Source organism: Mercenaria mercenaria, chromosome 5 (genome assembly GCF_021730395.1).
Source record: "Mercenaria mercenaria strain notata chromosome 5, MADL_Memer_1, whole genome shotgun sequence".
Lineage (NCBI taxonomy): Eukaryota > Metazoa > Mollusca > Bivalvia > Venerida > Veneridae > Mercenaria > Mercenaria mercenaria.
The window spans coordinates 67,236,680-67,254,412 of record NC_069365.1 but is presented as its reverse complement, the minus strand read 5'-3'; the positions used below and the strand labels follow the sequence as shown (position 1 = coordinate 67,254,412).

General features: G+C 33.3%; 3 protein-coding genes across 3 annotated transcripts in view; all 3 read left to right on the top strand.

The window, feature by feature from the left end:
• Positions 1 to 5,343, top strand: part of LOC128557107 (uncharacterized) — an 18,796-nt gene extending 13,453 nt beyond the window's left edge. The window contains exons 6-7 of the mRNA XM_053543816.1: positions 2,803 to 2,935; positions 5,206 to 5,343. Of these exons, the coding sequence (XP_053399791.1) occupies positions 2,803 to 2,827 (25 nt within the window). The 3' untranslated portion in view covers positions 2,828 to 2,935; positions 5,206 to 5,343. The remainder of the gene's footprint in view (positions 1 to 2,802; positions 2,936 to 5,205) is intronic.
• Positions 5,220 to 6,188, top strand: LOC128557108 (uncharacterized). The gene is made up of 3 exons (XM_053543817.1): positions 5,220 to 5,382; positions 5,508 to 5,600; positions 5,782 to 6,188. Exons 1-3 carry the CDS (start codon positions 5,220 to 5,222, stop codon positions 6,159 to 6,161), a joined length of 636 nt encoding a protein of 211 aa, XP_053399792.1. The 3' UTR covers positions 6,162 to 6,188.
• Positions 6,168 to 17,733, top strand: LOC123557497 (protein eyes shut homolog). The gene is made up of 13 exons (XM_053543815.1): positions 6,168 to 6,477; positions 8,189 to 8,326; positions 8,945 to 9,166; positions 9,716 to 9,853; positions 11,165 to 11,386; positions 11,918 to 12,139; positions 12,340 to 12,384; positions 12,705 to 12,811; positions 13,352 to 13,416; positions 13,954 to 14,126; positions 15,394 to 15,478; positions 16,273 to 16,304; positions 16,565 to 17,733. The coding sequence occupies exons 1-13, from the start codon at positions 6,318 to 6,320 to the stop codon at positions 17,083 to 17,085; spliced, it is 2,130 nt and encodes a 709-aa protein (XP_053399790.1). The 5' UTR covers positions 6,168 to 6,317; the 3' UTR covers positions 17,086 to 17,733.

The window sequence follows — 17,733 nt, the reverse complement described above, 5'->3', positions numbered from 1 at the left end:
ACGTTCATTTTTCTGGATTTAATTTCAAGAGGGTTTTCAGTATTAAATGCTCAAAAGTATGTATGCCGCTTTAGACACATTTCCCGCCGCGGGGCCATAAATTTGGTGAATTCTAACTCCGCTTTCGCTGATTTATTGCGATAAGGTTTTTCTGTCAAAATGATTGATAACTCAAATTTTGGGCATAAACCTTTCATTTCACTTTCACCCGTTATTTGGGACATCTATTTAATCCATATGAAACCTTTTTTAAAAAACGATTATCGCTAACAATAAGTCTGTTTTCCCAAATCTTTAAAAAGAACCATCTCGTAAATTTTGGGGGCCAAACCCTTTTCTCCAAGTAAGGGGAAGAGTTGGTGCGAATCTGGTACACCAAAAAAATTGGGAAACACGATTTTTTAAATTTTCAAAGCTTTTGAGTTTTTTTTAAAACCCCCGACTGATGCACGACTAAAATGGGAACATCAAATTCAAACAAAAATTTTATAAGATTTAAATCCGAAGTCCTTCAATCTATGTATCTTTGATATGAGGCAACCTAGGGCTCTGCCTGCGCCTTTCGCTAGTGTATCGCAATTGTAAGAAAAGTCACCTTATATTTAACGCGCATTAAACACTAAACCCTCCCTTTCGTTATAATTGGTAACGACAGTGGAAAACTTCTTTATTGCCGCTGCGGTCAGGGTTCGTTTCCCGGCGCGACCACATGTTATTTTATTCGTCATAATTTTCACATCATTTAATAGATATAATTATCAGTATCCATGAATTACAAGAGTCGATTTTTTATAACTTTTAATGCGTGCATTTTTTTTATTCCAGGTTGACACAAGAGTTGTTTACTGGAATCAGAAAACGGGACGACTATTTATTTTCACGATAGAGAATATACTTATGTGTGAAGTTTCTACTAGTTTGATCAACAGATGCAGACAGACAGCCCGGATGAGCCATTCGTTCTCAGTGACATTCGTAACAACAGATAAAAGCTTATACTTATTGAGATCAGGAAACTGAATATTTCCATGTGGTTCATCATTTGTAACCTGCTTACATATCGTGTTCCAGTAGAGAACCAACATGCGTCTTTTTAAAGTACATCTTCGGACATTAGGAGGGGTGTACTACTCTTTTTAGAAGACGGCAAATCGAAAAGCCTATAGCGGTAGTCAGCATTAATGGGAATAACGAAAACATGTACAGACAATAGTAAAAGAGGTGATACTCAACTGATTTGTTGAGTCAACCGCGCAGAATTAAATGTGCGAATTGCTAGTTTTTCAATCAGAAATGAAATATAATAATATAAAAGAAATGCTTGATGTTATTGATTACTCACATTTTAATTCTGCTTATTTCATTTGGACAGAAATGAAAATGATTCATAACGTTTGAAAAACTGATTAAAAAAGTATTTAAGTTGAATAAAATGTTAGTTTAATCTGACATGTCTCCAATTAATAACAATATGATTTTTTCTCATACCTGTCTTTGTCTTGCTTTTTTCTAATATCCCGTATTCTGCTGTAGGTATCACCGACATTCATTTTGTCATCTTTCAGTGTGTGCCCATATACAAAATCAGTTTACATAAAGAAAAATACGGGATTTGTTTTACTATACATGCATATACGGGAAAAGTCTGGTAAATGTATCTTTTAGAAATACTGGTCCGTGAATTCCCAAACACGAAAACCAAATTCAGTCTAAATGTGACAAAAAATATGGAATCTGTTTTACTCTGCATATCTTGCATAAACGGGGAAAAACCTGGCCGTATATCAAAAACTACAGGTTCGTATATCCCCGTATATCAGATGCAAATACATTCCGTATATGACACAAGTACGGGATCCGTATATTGCGTATACATGCATATAAGGGATAGTCCGTAGCCCGTATAATAAAAATGCAGTTCGTATTTTCCCGTATATGACACAATTTACGGGATCCGTATATTGCGTATACCATGCATATACGGGACTAGTCCGTAGCACGTATATCAAAAAGTACAGTTTCGTATTTGCCCCGTATATGACAAAAGTACGGGATCCGTATACTTAGTATATCATGCGTATACGGAAAAAATCGAAGCCGTATATTAGAAATACAAGTCCGTATTTGCCCCGTATATTAGATGCAATCCCCAGTCCGTATATGACAAAAATACGGGATCCGTATAACTACGTATATCATGCGTTTTACGGAAAAAATCCGAAGCCCGTATATTAGAAAATACAAGTCCGTATATGCCCGTATATTAGATGCATCACAGTCCGTATATGACAAAAATACGGGACCCGTATATACTACGTATATTCGGAATATACAGGCTCGTATACGTGTTCCGTATATTCTAAAATACGGAAAGTATACGGGAAAAAAAAGTCTCAAGCCCCTTAAAATACATGAAAATGAAACTTATGTTAAAGCAGGACACGAATAAACACCATTTCTAGGGATTTTTTGGGAAAAGTTCGTATATTGCATATATACGGGAAATATACATTTATGTATATTCGGCGTATACGGGATCCCGTATATGCATGACAAATATACGGACTTCCCGTATACTAGATGTTCCGAATACGGGATCGTATATTAGGTCCGTATATTTGTAATATACATCCCGTATACGCCCGTATTTTCGAAATATACGGGACCGTACACTCCCGTATATTGACCCTTTTTTCGCAGTGTGTGTTCCAAGCTAAATTCTAATAAAGGAAGATATATAAAGCTAAACATTTGTGCACATGTACTTTCATCCTGCACTCATGTATCAACGATTTTCTGCAGATTGACGTCAGGCCACCTGCTGTGAACGGATCAGTTTTAACGGAGACCGAATCACAAGATGCTGTGACGTTATCGTTCGACACCATAGACTGGGGAGCAGGAGTGAAATATGTTGATTTGTTTCAGTATCAAGGTATATAGAGTAAAGCGAATATAAATTATACCTTGTTAGGTCATGTACACACATTTAGCATCAGTAGAAATTAAAAGTAGTTAACTGCAAATCATAAATCGACATACATTAAGCATCAGTACAAATTAAATGCACTTAACTGTAAATCACGAATCAACAAACATGAAGCATCATTTTAAATTAAATGCAATAAACTGCAAATCACAAATTGACACACATTATTTATTTATATATTTATTGATATTGTTTTGTTAAACGTCGCACCGACACAATTATAGGTCATATGGCGAATTTCCACCGTCAGTTGTGGAGGAAGACCCCAGGGGCCCCTCCATGCATTATTTCATCACGAGTGGGCACCTGCGTAGATCCTCCGACCTTCCGTTAGCCAGCTGGATAGCATCCTCACACAAAACCACTCGGCCTCGGAGGCCCCCTAGACACACATTAAGCCTCAGTATAAATTAAATGCACTTAACTTAAAAAATCACAAATTGGCATACATTAAGCATCAGCAAAATTAAATTGCAATTAACTATAAATTACAAATCGACACACATTAAGCTTCAGTATAAATTTAATGCGCTTAACTACAAAGCACAAATTGACACACATGAAGCATCAGCAAAATTAAATGCAATTTACTGCAAATCACAAATCGATAACATTTAGCCTCCGTACAAATTAAATGCACTTAACTGCAAATCACAAATCGACACACATTAAGTATCAGCACAAATTAAATGCAATTAACTATAAAAAAAAAAACAAGGAAGAATATCCAACAGGTAAAGCTACGTTCCAAAAACGCAGCCTCCCCAAAGACACACACGAACAACACTCGCACACTACATACACACACATAAAATAAACACACAAGAACAATACACACAAATACAGGAACACATGACACACATTGATCCTTAGTACAAATTAAATGCACTTACAGTAACTGCAAATCACAGATCGACACACATTAAGCATCAGCAAAAATCAAATGCAATTAACTGAAAATTACAAATCGATAACATTTTGCCTCAGTACAAATTAAATGCATTTAACTGCAAATCACAAATCGACACACATTAAGCATCAGCAAAAATCAAATGCAATTTACTGCAAATCACAAATTGATAACAATTAGCCTCCGTACAAATTAGATGCACTTAACTGAAAAGCTCAAATCGACAAACATTAAGCATCAGCAATTATCAAATGCAATTTATTGCAAATCACGTATAAATTTATGCACATAACTTTTGATATGGCGTTAAGGGCGAATTTTTTCACCTTTGATATAACGAAAATAAAATATTTCGTCCTTGGTAAAATGAAGTAAAGATGCATGTCTAAACTATGGATCCATGGTGTTTGATTTTATTGTCAGTTATTACGAAAACATATTAGTTGATTTAACTGTATACCTTTATTATTTTATTTCAAATTTTAGTGTTTTCATACCTTTGGAACAGTGTGAATTAAATATACATTCAATTTGACTTTGTTTGTTCGTAAGAATTCAGCAGAATAATACAGTTTCACATTTATAAGATTTTGATGCACCCGACAGTAAACACTACCGTTTGTATGTGCGAAATTATTTTGGAACATGGGTTGTGAAACGATTTTTATAACATTATTGTATGCATAATTGAAATTAAACACCGTTGTTGTACAATAGTTTAAGTATTACAGAACAATAACATTTATCTTTTGAAACGTATTTAAATTTATCTTACCTCACTAAAAGGTCGATATTAGTTCATTTAAAATCATCAACTCAAACAAGTTAGATTAGCAATTATCCACATTCGGTATGTTTTTACCAAAGATGATTAACACGTTTGATTGTATCACTGTTTTTGAAAATACTCACTTTAAACATTTACCTCCTCCAATTGTGTTGATTTCCTCTATGAAAATGTGCAATTTGTGGCGAAATATTGAAGTGGAGAATAATTTTTAACTTAAGTCAGTGCAGATGTACATAGCTAAATACTTCTCGACCGATTTTGTTTGCATAACTGATGAAAAATGGAAAATTTCTATATTTTCCATATTTAATATTTTGACTGGCAAATTAAAGAAACCCAATTATACCATTTCGTACAACCAAGAACTTGAAACTGAAAGTTTCAAAAGTTTCAATGCACTTGATGCGAATTTTCAAGAGATTTAAAAATAATTTAATTCATGTAATAAAAAAAAATATTATGTTTGTAAGTGTGTAGATTATTATAAGTTCATTCGATCTAGTATTACTTTAACAGATAACTGTTTTTCCATGTTTAAACCCGGACTAACGGAAGATATCTATGTCATGCCCCTCCGCCCTGGTGAATCATACTTATTAGTGGCAGTTGGCACCGACCATGTTGGCAACCGAATAAAAATTCAGAACATTGGACCAGAAAACATGATGAATGTTACTTCTAAAACATTAATGGGTAAGTTGAAAAATACTCAAACAAATTAACTTTAATATTTGTGCTTATTTATGTTTTGTGTATTTTTCTAAAAGTTGAGAACCTTACTTGACATGACTGATAATTCATAAAATATTTCTTTTAAGCCGACTGTCTTTGTTCCGGTAATGGCAACTGCAGTTCTGGAACAAATGTTTGTATTTGTTTTGATGGATTTTATGGACCAAACTGCAATTCTAGTAAGTATGATGTGTTATTTAACTTATGTAAACGAGTATCAGATAAGGAGGAAATAAATAATAAATTTTCATGAAATGTATATATAGCTGTAACTAATCAAAATGAAATTCCTTAACGTTTTATTGGTTCTGTTACAGTTATCTAACTTATTTATACTATTACAACATGATATTGCTTTAGGTGTACCGCCACCGGAACCACCAGTTTTAGAACTTGCATCAGCAGCTGTTGGATATGTTAATGTGCCCATTGAATTAACCATTTCTGCAAGAAATCTGTCTGGATCACTAGAAGAGATAGAAATATTCGTCACGGGATTCCAGAACGACACAGTATTTTCTAAAGGCAGTCTACTAGAAAGTGGCGAGCTTCATTTAACATACAGAGATTTCGGAAGACTCGAAATGACCACACAAGTATTAGGACATTTAAATCTAGATATAACTGTTGTCCAGACATCTTCAGACTGGAACTTTACCAGATCGGGTATAATGAGTATCAAGGTGTATAAAAATCTTACGACTGTAGACATTCAGCTTCAAGGCTGCTTTTTCGAATAAAATGGTTCCTTTGCTGCTCTGTTGAACTCGTCTGTTGTAATCGAGGACAGAAATGAAACCGGGTCAGATAATGGTTCACATATTGCACCTCATTCTGTACTATTAAACCTACCTCCAGGGGTAGATCCACTAACGGAAGAAAAACTCGGAGAGAATATGGAATACAAAATTGATGATATGCTTGTCAACAGTGTTCTTCTTGTACACACATCCCCGAAATCGTTTACGCTGTCAGTTGACGTACAAATAGAACAAAGTGGTTTTCAATTGCCTACATATTCACGGAAACTAGAGATAACACAGTTCTGTGTCGAAGGTAAAATGATGGCGTTCCCGTGTTTAGAGATTTTGTACGTCTTTTTTTTGGAATTTTACAGGAAATCTTTTTAACAGGAGTACATATCATTTAATTGTATATGGCCTGTTAAAACTACAAAAAGGTTTTCAATTCATCTATTTTAACACCTTAACCAATTTTGAAAAAAAAGTTGCAAACTACTAGTCATTATTTATTATATTATTATATTATTATACCAGATTTGTTGGGCGCCCTTTTCATATGGAATATACGTTCAAAGGCGCTTTACAATTAAACATGTGCCATGTCGCAAATATGTAGGAAAATAACACAACATAACATATGCAGTCACAAAACTGAAACTGAACAATTTGATTGAACGCCTTTTTTATAAATGATATATTCAGTGGCGTTGTACATAATAATAAAAATAATAGTTATTACAACAATATCATCAGTGAACCATGATAATATTTACAGCCTTATTGTAACAAACCACCATGACCGCACCCCTCCCCTTGAGATCGATTTACCCCTATTGCCAATACCAGTGCTTTAAGCACCTGGTACGCCCAGATAGGCTGCATATAGAGGTTCAACCCCACGGTTAATGGTGCCATCTTATACTGTATTAGATAGAAATACCACACACTTCAAGTGAAACTCAAGTCTTGCAAAAAACACACACATAGAACGTCATAACACTTAAAATGTGACATGATGAAATAAAAGATGAATTGTCAATTTAGTTAATTACATGATGAATTGTACAGTTAAGAGATCTTCGTCAGCGACGAATGACTTGCCGTAGTTCTGTATCAAAAAAATAACGGTGGCATATTTATTATGGGTAGAACATTCACAGTTGGTATCTATGTGTTGAAGGAAATAGAAAATATTCAATAGCATTTATTTAATTAATTCTCTCACATTTTTAAGGTAAGCTGCATTTATTTAAAATAGTTATTGCATACAGTGCATGTATTGTTAAAAGACACATGCAAATTATTAACACATGAAATTCTACAATCTGACCAAGTTTTTATCAAAATATTTCGGAAAGGATTTATTCATCCGTGACACTTTTGAAAGGATGAAAAACGTAATATGACTAACTTACTGATTTCCCTTTTTCCAATATTAGAGATATATTTTACATCAGACGATGAGTACAATCATGTAGGTGTTTACAAAAGTGTACGTTAGTTACCTCTCATGGACAGACTCAATTAAACCGAGTCTGCTATAATTCTTCTTGGTTGCATTCTTTGCTTCGAAAGGATCTTTTACAGATTTTATTAGTTAAGTTTAAAACGAAACTGTTCAAATTGGCAAAAAATGCAGATGCTTACTTCAACTTTGAAAAAATAATGGTGTTGTTTAAGAAATAATATATCCCAAATAGCAATTTTGTATTTAATGAAATCACTGCATGGAGTTCAGATGTCAAGTAGTTATATCAAAAGGGTGACATCTTAGTGATATAACAATACGCAACTGAACGAAATACAATGATCTTACTCAAGCGAAAGTCAATGTTGTTGATGTATTAATTTGATTAAAATACATCAAGGACTAATGTCTACATCCTTCGCAACATCCAACACTTTTTTTGTTTTTCGTGTCGTATACATTTTCAACGTGCCGCTGTGAGTTTGACGCTATAATGAAATAAATGTGATGGACAAATAAAGACGTTATAGTAATTGAAATATGCTTATTATCATAGAATGTGATCAAGATAAGTATGGAATGAGCTGCGACAGAAGCTGTGATTGTAACTTGCAAAATACTGTGCAATGCGATAGGTTGGATGGAACATGTAACTGCGCTTCGGGATGGCAAGGTCTTACTTGCAATGATTCAGGTAAAATTGTAATCACAGTTTGAAATTAGAACTTATAATACAGCTTCTGGCTCGCTTCTTTTTTATTTGTATTCTAATCTTAAGTACGAGCCTATAACATGACATGAAATGTCATTATCAATGGATTCTTTGGAAGCATAGTAGGATGACAAAAAAGCTAATAGAGAACTTACATTTGATTTAAACTATTGTAATGTTGATCAGTTATATGTGAACGGTTTATATTTTATATCTTTGTTTTCTGACGTAGCTATTACCTCGTTTGATACGGGCTTCCGGGCAAACCGATGGGTCACCCTTCACTGGTATGGGGTTAAGTCTTACTTGGGACATAGAAATCGTCATCCAGCTAGCTTATGAAAGTCCGTTGGTTTTACCCAGATGCCCATTCGTGATTAAATAATGCACAAAGGGACTCCTGGGGCCTTCCTTCTCAACTAAAAGCTTGAGGAAAGTCGCCATATGACTTATAATTGTGTCGGTGTGACGTTTAATCTAACAAAGACAAATTTTCTTTTGATAAATTAATTTTTATTATAAGGAGTAGTCAAGTTTTGAAAAATGTGCTTTTCCTATAAGATGGCACTATTAACAGTCCTGTGCACCTGTATATTTCAGTGTGCTCCTGCATATCTAACCATACAGAAAGTTGTGATCCAGAGACCAAACTGTGCTTATGCAACCGTCATTGGTCTGGCAACAGTTGTGAAGTGGATTTTAATGAATGCAGCAATACTTCTCTTTGTGGCAATTATCCACACACATCCTGTGTTAGTAAGGAATGGGGATATGATTGTCTCTGTCAAGCAGGATATAAACTTGAAAATCACACTTGTGTTGGTAAATATACTAATAGCTATACTGTTACAGAATGGGATATATCAGTAGTTTTATTCTGTAAATTTTATGTTACGGTATTTGTGAACAATCTGTAGTGGCATCGGAAGTGTATAGTCCTTAATTTTAGGTTTGATTCTCGCTTAGGCTAGTCAATTTTTACTTACTCTGTACCTAACATAAGACCACGAAAATATAACAGTGGGTAGTTTACAGCCCCAGTACCCGGTAGTTCGTATTAAGAAAGAGTTATAATATAATAATTTATTTTATTCGTGAAATATCCGTAAAACACGGTTAATGTTTCACCAATACGACAGAAATTTGACAGAAATCAAAATTTGAATAGTACTTGGTGGAAATTCCTTTCTTGTTTCGCCTGTAAATAAGAAAATGTGGTCCGCTGTGACAAACCACTGCCAAATTCATCCGAGTCGAATTAAAGTATTGCCATAATAACCCTATTGTTTCTACTAAACTAAAATCTTTGGAAGGTCGAGTAGATGATAACTGTATAGCGATCCGCACTTGTTTTATTGTATGTCACAACAGAATGTGGAAATACAAAATATGGGTTAAACTGCAATCAGACATGTCACTGCAATTGGAACCACACAAGACATTGTGACAAAATCACCGGATTGTGTGTGTGTGAAGCAGAGTGGAAAGGGCTTACTTGCAGTGAATCAGGTATGTAACTTTATTTTTATTCTTTATCAAAGTATCATTTACGAATATACAAACGGAGAACCAGAACTGACAGGATATTTACCATATTTAAAAACAAAAAATGCTTCTTTACCATTTCGATTATACAGTATATGACCCTATCTACAGCGTTCATATGTTTGCACCTATTGTTTGAAGTGCTATGATAGTCGGAATCAACTGAGGTTCGAATACTTGGAGCAACATTTTAGTGTTGTACAGACAACATCTGTATTTCCGTTGCGAAAAAGCAAGTAGATGATACGTGACATTTTAGTGACAGTTTTCATTGTGGTAAACTGATAAGTAAAAAAAATATGATAACAGTTTGATGAAATATGTTTCAATCCTCATACGTTATAAAAAAATAATAATAATACAGTCAACATTGTTAGACCATGATTAGTCATAATCATAGATACTATCACAGTAAGAATCTTGCAAAACCACTACCTGTTAAGTTAATCAAAGTTGTTGCTATTACGTACTGTCTATAATTTATACCATTGATCAGCCTAAAATATACCAGAACGATAAAAAGTGGCATTACAAGTACATGATTTAACAGAGACAATGACCAGTAGATTTTATTAGTCGTGCAGACGTTTAAAAGTGGTCAAGAGAATATTTCTAAAGACTGGCGGTTTAGACGTCAGAAAACAATAACGTTAATTAAGTCTCGTATTGAAAAGTAAATAGCTGCCTGATACGGTAAGTTCAGTGTCCCATTTCATAAATACGACAGGGGTATATGATATGAACAGTATTCATTTATTCGTAGGAAGGTGTAGAAAATGCATTTAATGCGGAGTAACATTAAATCAGTGGTAAGCACGAGTTGTATCAATTGATTGTGTGTGATATGAAAGCATCTTAATAACGTCGGGCTGCTTAAGATGTTGTGGCGTTGCCTAATGTCAGTTCTGAAATCTGAAACTTAGAATATTTGCATTTGATTTCTTCTTATCTATTATATTTTTAGATTTTGGGATCAGAAATAAAGATATTAGAGCACCCCTTGTACATAAATTACCAAACTGGTCATAAAACCTATAACTTCGTGTTACACGAAAGAATGTAGAAACAATAAGAAAATAGTAAAGTGTTCGATTTTGACGTCATCATTCCTAAACATGCTATAAAATAATGATAGGCTCAATCTTTGTCTAATAAAACCTTTCCTAGTTGCACAAAAGTAAGCATCTAAATAAATTAAGTACCGAAATTAGGTAGGTTCAAGCTTTGGTTGATCCAGATAATATTTAGTACTAACTTAAACGGCATTTATTTCAGCGTGTCATTGCATTGCAAATAATACGGTTAAGTGTGAACCTGAATCTGAATCCTGTTTATGCAAAAAGGAGTGGACAGGCGACAGATGTGAGACAGATATTGATGAATGTCAAAACAAATCTGTATGTGCCAATTTTCCGCACACTGTTTGTGTGAATAGAGACTGGGGATATGACTGTGTTTGCAGTGCTGGGTATCAATCTAAGAATGGGCGTTGCGTTGGTAGGATTTTTTTGTCATGTCTTACATAATGTAACCAATATGAATTAAACTTAAAATGTCAACCTAGAAATATCATCTAGTAAGTATTGGCAAAATAATTTAGATGTGAAGTTAAATCGTAATTACCTATTGTTTTTTTTTTAAGAAAGAACATATTTTGCAGAATGTCCGGAGCATATAAATATATATATATGAAAGCATATGTAACTGTACGTGGAACAACACTGTTGATTGCCTTAAAAGTAATGGAACATGTCTTTGTAATGATGAATGGACAGGTTCCTCTTGTAGCGACTATGGTAAGTACTTTATTATCAACAGCAATAGAAACCACTTAATGCCAGCCAATGTGTTTTCTTAACTTTCCAGATCGTACACACATCAAAGAGAATATAATAACATAATATAATAATTACATCTAACTTTGGATCTCATTTCACCAATTTTGAACATTAGTACAAATCAATTCACCATTCTCCATCTAAGTATTCCAGCACATATATATTTATGCCTTAATTAAATTGATTTAAGCATGCCAATGTATTGTTGAGAACACGGCGAAATGTGACCCAGAACGAAATCTCTGTCAGTGTAAATATGGATGGACAGGTACTGGATGTGAAGCTGATATAAATGAATGCAAGAATACTTCAATATGTGAAGGTCAAGCAAATACAGCATGCCAGAATAGGATGTCTGGATATGACTGCCTATGCCGTTTGGGTTATGAGCCAATAGGCAGTGTTTGTGTTGGTAAATTCTTCCTATTCTTCCATAGACCATTTTGTAAGTGTTTGTCAAGTAAGTTCTTGGTTTGTTATTTACAAAACTTGACATTGACGCTAAAGATGAAGTGGAAAAGAAAAACTTTGAAATAAGTAACATAATTTACAATATGGGAGCTTTTAATTATACATCTTTACACTCTATAATAAGAAATTTCTACATTTTAGAAATACAGACTCTCGAGACCACTACATTGATATCTTCAACAAATGGTAAGCACCAATCAATTAGCTTTTCTTTCTCCATGGTGTTAGGTTTGATAATCTAACGCACTGATTATTAATAAGTGAATCTAACATTATGGCGAACATTTCAGTTTAACTAGGAAAGACTATTTACTACTAAAGAAACTTGTACTAAAGTCATATACTACATGTATTTGGAAAATGATTTAATGATTTGGAAAATGAAATAATGAGACACGTACGTTAATCAATCAAAACTGTATGTTTTTTTTTCTAAAATATCCTGAATCATACAGTTGCATACTGAAATGAAGTTGTTGCTATTGTTGCTGTTGTTGTTGTTTTAGAAATAGTGATACCAGTGACCCTGCATCTTGAATTCGAGCTACCACCAACAGATAATCTCGAGGTTGAAGTGACTTACCAGAGGTACAAAAAATTATCGATTGATATGGTAAGGTTATAGGTTTTTATTAAAGTGTAATTAACTTTTTTTTGGATTAACTTTCTTTAGGATTTTCCTAAATATGTTTATAAACTTGTGCATGAACTTCCGTAGATACATAAGTGGTAAAAATAATAACAATAAAATAATAAGATATCCAATGGCTATCTTTTACTAAAATATTTACTAAATATATACGTTACATGTGCATGTAGAGCTACATTCATAATTTAATGTCGCTTGTTTACACAAACTCCCAATGTTTTAGTAGCAGTACACATTGATACTGTGTTCAGCCGTGCATGCATACAGTATGTACTGTCTTTAACTTATGCATAGTACTGATATCAATACAAATAGATTTGTTAGTTTTATATTTACAAATTTTCAAAATGCAGTATTTGTTCATGTTTTCAAATATGAAACTTGGGTCTAGTGTACCTTGAAATATTTAATGTTATTTATTTATATTTCGGCCTTAATTTTAACAATGTAGTAAAAATCTAAACACAGCTGAGAACTGTAAAATACATTTCTATGTCATTTCAGCTTTCAGATTATTACACAGAGCAACTGGGCAAAAGTTTTATCAGAGTCCTTGTTCGTAGCATAAGGTAAATTTTACTTACTAGTATTTTCAGTACCGTACATGCATAAATTCGATATAATATGTAAAAATTGCCGTCTTATAGTTACGTCATAATCATGTTGCTTCAATAAACAAAATGCACCTAAAATATAGCACAAGAAAACTGAATTGTATGTTTCACGATTGGATGCTTACACGAAAGACCAGTGAACGTCAAATAGTTACTCTTTCCTGACAATAACATCTTGAAAAGGTATTGCTGCTAGAACTTTATTGTGGATATCGCAAATGTTTGACGTCTGAATTACACAAAAGTTCTTACTTGAAATATCAAAAAGTGTTTTGTAGTTAAAGTGACATCTTCACTACAAGAAAACAAACTATCTTTAAAATGTTAGTTTAGTACAGTTTGATTCCTTGCATATTGAAATTTCTGATCACAAATACTACTTTAAATATTTTGTGTTGTACAATTATATTCTTTTCATATTAGAACTACGTATGTGGATAACAATAGGAAAAGTATATCCCTAAACTATTGATGTTTATAACTATTTTGTAGTATAGGAAGTCTGGTAGTTGATCATGAGGTCGTTACAAAAAACACAACACCGATTGCAGAGGAGCTGGCTGTTGCAGTAGCGAAGATGACAGCAAATAGTGAAGACAAGCCTTTGCTTATATTTGATGGACAAAAGGTCACAGTGAAAGACGTTAGTCTCAACAAAACTAAAGGTATAAATGGGTTGCAGTGTACAAATTTTGTGAATTTAAGTACATTCGTACATTGACTATATTAGATTGGGTAATTATGTCTCCCAACACACAGTGGTGTGGGAGACATATTGATTTACTCCTGTCTGTCAGTCTGTCTGAGTGTGTGTCTGTCACAAACCTTGTCCACACTCTAAGTCGAACATTTCTCATCCGATTTTCACCAAACTTGAACAAAATGTGTTTGCCACAATAAGTGCTTGGTCAAGTTCGATTACTAGCCAAATCAGCTAAGGCACTTTGGAACTATGACCCTTGAATGATGAATAAACGCTCAGATTTCTTGTGCATTTTGACCTCAAAACGAGCCCTATATTACTTATTAGCTCTAATATTCGTGATGATTTTATTTTCACAAATATTTGCTAATTATGCCACTTGCAAATTCAAAATATTCGTTAATATTAATCTGCATCATGTCCTACAGTGCAAACACTCGCGTTTCGCGAGTTCTTTAAAAAACTGTCTAACGCTGCTAACCGTGAAAGCGCTAATAAATGCTTGCGAGAAAAGTGTCTATATTATCATTTTATTTTGAACGCGTGGGCTTACAAAATATATGTAACAGTTAATTCACAAACAAGCAACGAAAACGTAAGAACATCGTTAAACTGCCAGATTCCATAGAAATTTATAGAGGATATTACATAAGTGTGTTCTCATATTGAATTTATTAAATGAGTTGAATAAATTTAAAATAATAAAATGCGAGGCTCTGCCGATAAGTTTATCAATTATATTCAACGAGTTTAATAAAATCAATGTGGAAAATCACAAATGTAATATGCTTTTTATCACTTGTTAGTTTTTCCTGTCGAAACATCAAAATTTCTATTTTCATTAACTATTATAAACAAGTCAATTTGACCAAAGTCTTCTATACTATAAACGAGGTCGACGTCAAAGCTTTATTACAGTAGTGCATTATAAATATTATGAAATGGCTTTATTTCACTCCCGCGACGTCAATCATGTGATAAGATGAAATATTAAATATATAAATAATGTAATAATTAAAAGTTAAGTGTGAGGTAATAAATATTTTGCATCTAGTATAACGTTACAGCATTATGAGGGGAGACAAAACGAAATATGGTATCTCATACATGCACGTATACGACACCTGTTTGATAGGACATTGCAGAACAAATTGTGTTTGGCTTTGATGTTTATTGTACGATTTGTATTATTTATAATTGACGCCAAACTGATATTCTTGTAATTTCAGTCAAAAACGTGTGCGAAGCATATATGTCACTCAGTCCATGCAATCTGACTGACTGCATTCAGGAACAAGGCAAGCCTAGATGCAGGTAAAATAGCAACTTTTTAGATTTATTTCAGACATGAATGATTACCGGAACACATATTTTTTGCGACACATTATTTGAAAGTCTTTCGGTTTTCTTTTAAACATGAATTTACATATGTTTATTGCAAAAAGGTCTTAGATATTCAATAAAGGGATTTTATTTAAAATATATGGAAATAGTTTGCAATGACACGGGGTGAAAATACATATAAAACAAGAAGACAAACTTGTATCGGTTAATAAGGTATAAGTTTATCATGAAAATATTAAAGGTATAGCAGGCCCATTTTTCGTTATAATTTCTATGAAATGTGCAAGGTTTTATTAATAGTTTAATTGGACATATGGTTATTTCTTCGAATATGACACATTTCGAAGGATATGTTTGTTATTTGGTGAGAGAACATATATGTTATTTTGTAAACTTTCGAACTTAAATGACAATTTCTTGTATGTAAATGATATATTTAGTTTTCATACCTGAAAACTTGTATCTAAATTTTGTTGTTTTTACCACTGAATATTAATTTAATATTTTATACATGTACAAGATTATTATTCACTTTGTTAAAATCTTGGTGTCACGGGCGGTAAGGACTTTTGTTATACTTAAAATGTACATAATTATTTAAACATCAATCAATATGATTCTGTAAAATATTTGGAATGAAAGATTATGTTCAATGAATTTAAACGCGTAATTTCATTGTTACCTTAATGGATTCTTTTTGTCTTCAAGTTGGTACATGTATTGCTAACAAAATTATTCATTTTAACTGTTTTTCATAGTTCCAGAAAATTGACACCGCCCGCAGAAAACAGTAAAGGTCAGTAATGCAAATCGTTAATGAATCCTTACGAATTTTTCCTTCACTTTAATACTTCTTATCATTTCAGAATATATCATTTGACATATTTCTGGTGAATAGCACTTGCAGAATTTAATCAATACATGAACTGATAAATTAAATGCAGTTTCACTTTTTCATTAATATAGGACCTTTTGATGAGTTATTAATACTATACTAACCTCTGAACTAGATCTATAGTATATGCATGCGTAATGTATTTTCTTTTTCGTTTTCAGATTATACTATCCTTGTTATATCTCTCTCGGCTGGTATACCAATATCAATTTTGATATTTGCATTTGTTGTTGGCTTTTGTCTAAGGAAAGATAAAAACAATGACACTAAAAAAATACAGAATGACAATGTTCAATTGAGGCGTAAGTCGTACGAGTACGAGCACCTTAATCCAGGATATGATTCTACAGACGTCGATCGTGATGACCTGGACTCCGATAATCATGATGGTTTATCATTGAGCTCTACCCGTATCAACGATCGCTACGATTATCTGCCATCAACGAGGCAGCAGAAACTGCATAGCACATCGGCATGGCAGACATTGGAATCAGCGAGGCAGCAGGAACTGCATAGCGCATCGACATGGCAGACATTGGAATCGGCGAGGCAGCAGAAACAGCACAGTACATCAGCATGGCAACTTCATCCTGTGTATGATCAGAATGGATCGGATAGCTCTCAAAAGGGCAAGTATTATCCAGATCAAGATTCCTATGTTTATTGTGGTAAACTGGAATAGACGTATGTAGCAGTTATTGGGCACGAAAGATAATAATTATTGTTTTATTATTCGGAATTATTTGTTAAAATCAGTTGATTTAGCGGAGTCGAATTGCAAAAATGTGAATTGATACTTTGCCTTCATACAATAGTACGTGATTTTCTAAGACATTTATTTCCATATTCATTTACATCAGGCATGTTACTGTAGTAATTTAGATGTACGTTTATTATTATATATACATAAACGTATGTTTGATAATGTAAATAAACGCTGCTGAAGAAGACCGAGAGGCCGTGAGCTACGGTAAATGTGTTTGTATTTGTGTGCGTGTAAGCGTGTCTACATGCGTGTGTGCATGTGTGCGTGCGCGTATATGTGTTCCAAAATAAAATGTATTTGGACAACAAAATTGCTTTTGTATATCAGAATCATTGCATATGTTAAACCATGTTTTATTATTGCTCTTAATGTAAAGACAAAGACATCAAAAGAATGATAAGAAATTGGTTTTAATCACAAATTGCTGTTGTGTGTCATAATGAAATAATGTTATAGAAGATGTATTGTTATCGCTGATTACATATTGAATTAGTTATTAGAATATAATGCAGTTTGATTAGTAATAATTGATTGTTTATTCCCAAATAAAGTATATTCGGATAA

Bases quoted from the DNA above. Each gene is read 5' to 3' on its own strand.
- LOC123557497 (XM_053543815.1), top strand. From the start codon at position 6,318: ATGGAATACAAAATTGATGATATGCTTGTCAACAGTGTTCTTCTTGTA. The intron at 9,854-11,164 runs GTATGTAACTTT...CATTTATTTCAG, and splicing joins GCTTACTTGCAGTGAATCAG to CGTGTCATTGCATTGCAAAT. The intron at 12,812-13,351 runs GTAAGGTTATAG...ATGTCATTTCAG, and splicing joins AAAAATTATCGATTGATATG to CTTTCAGATTATTACACAGA.
- LOC128557108 (XM_053543817.1), top strand. From the start codon at position 5,220: ATGTTTAAACCCGGACTAACGGAAGATATCTATGTCATGCCCCTCCGC. The intron at 5,383-5,507 runs GTAAGTTGAAAA...ATTTCTTTTAAG, and splicing joins TACTTCTAAAACATTAATGG to CCGACTGTCTTTGTTCCGGT. The intron at 5,601-5,781 runs GTAAGTATGATG...ATATTGCTTTAG, and splicing joins TGGACCAAACTGCAATTCTA to GTGTACCGCCACCGGAACCA.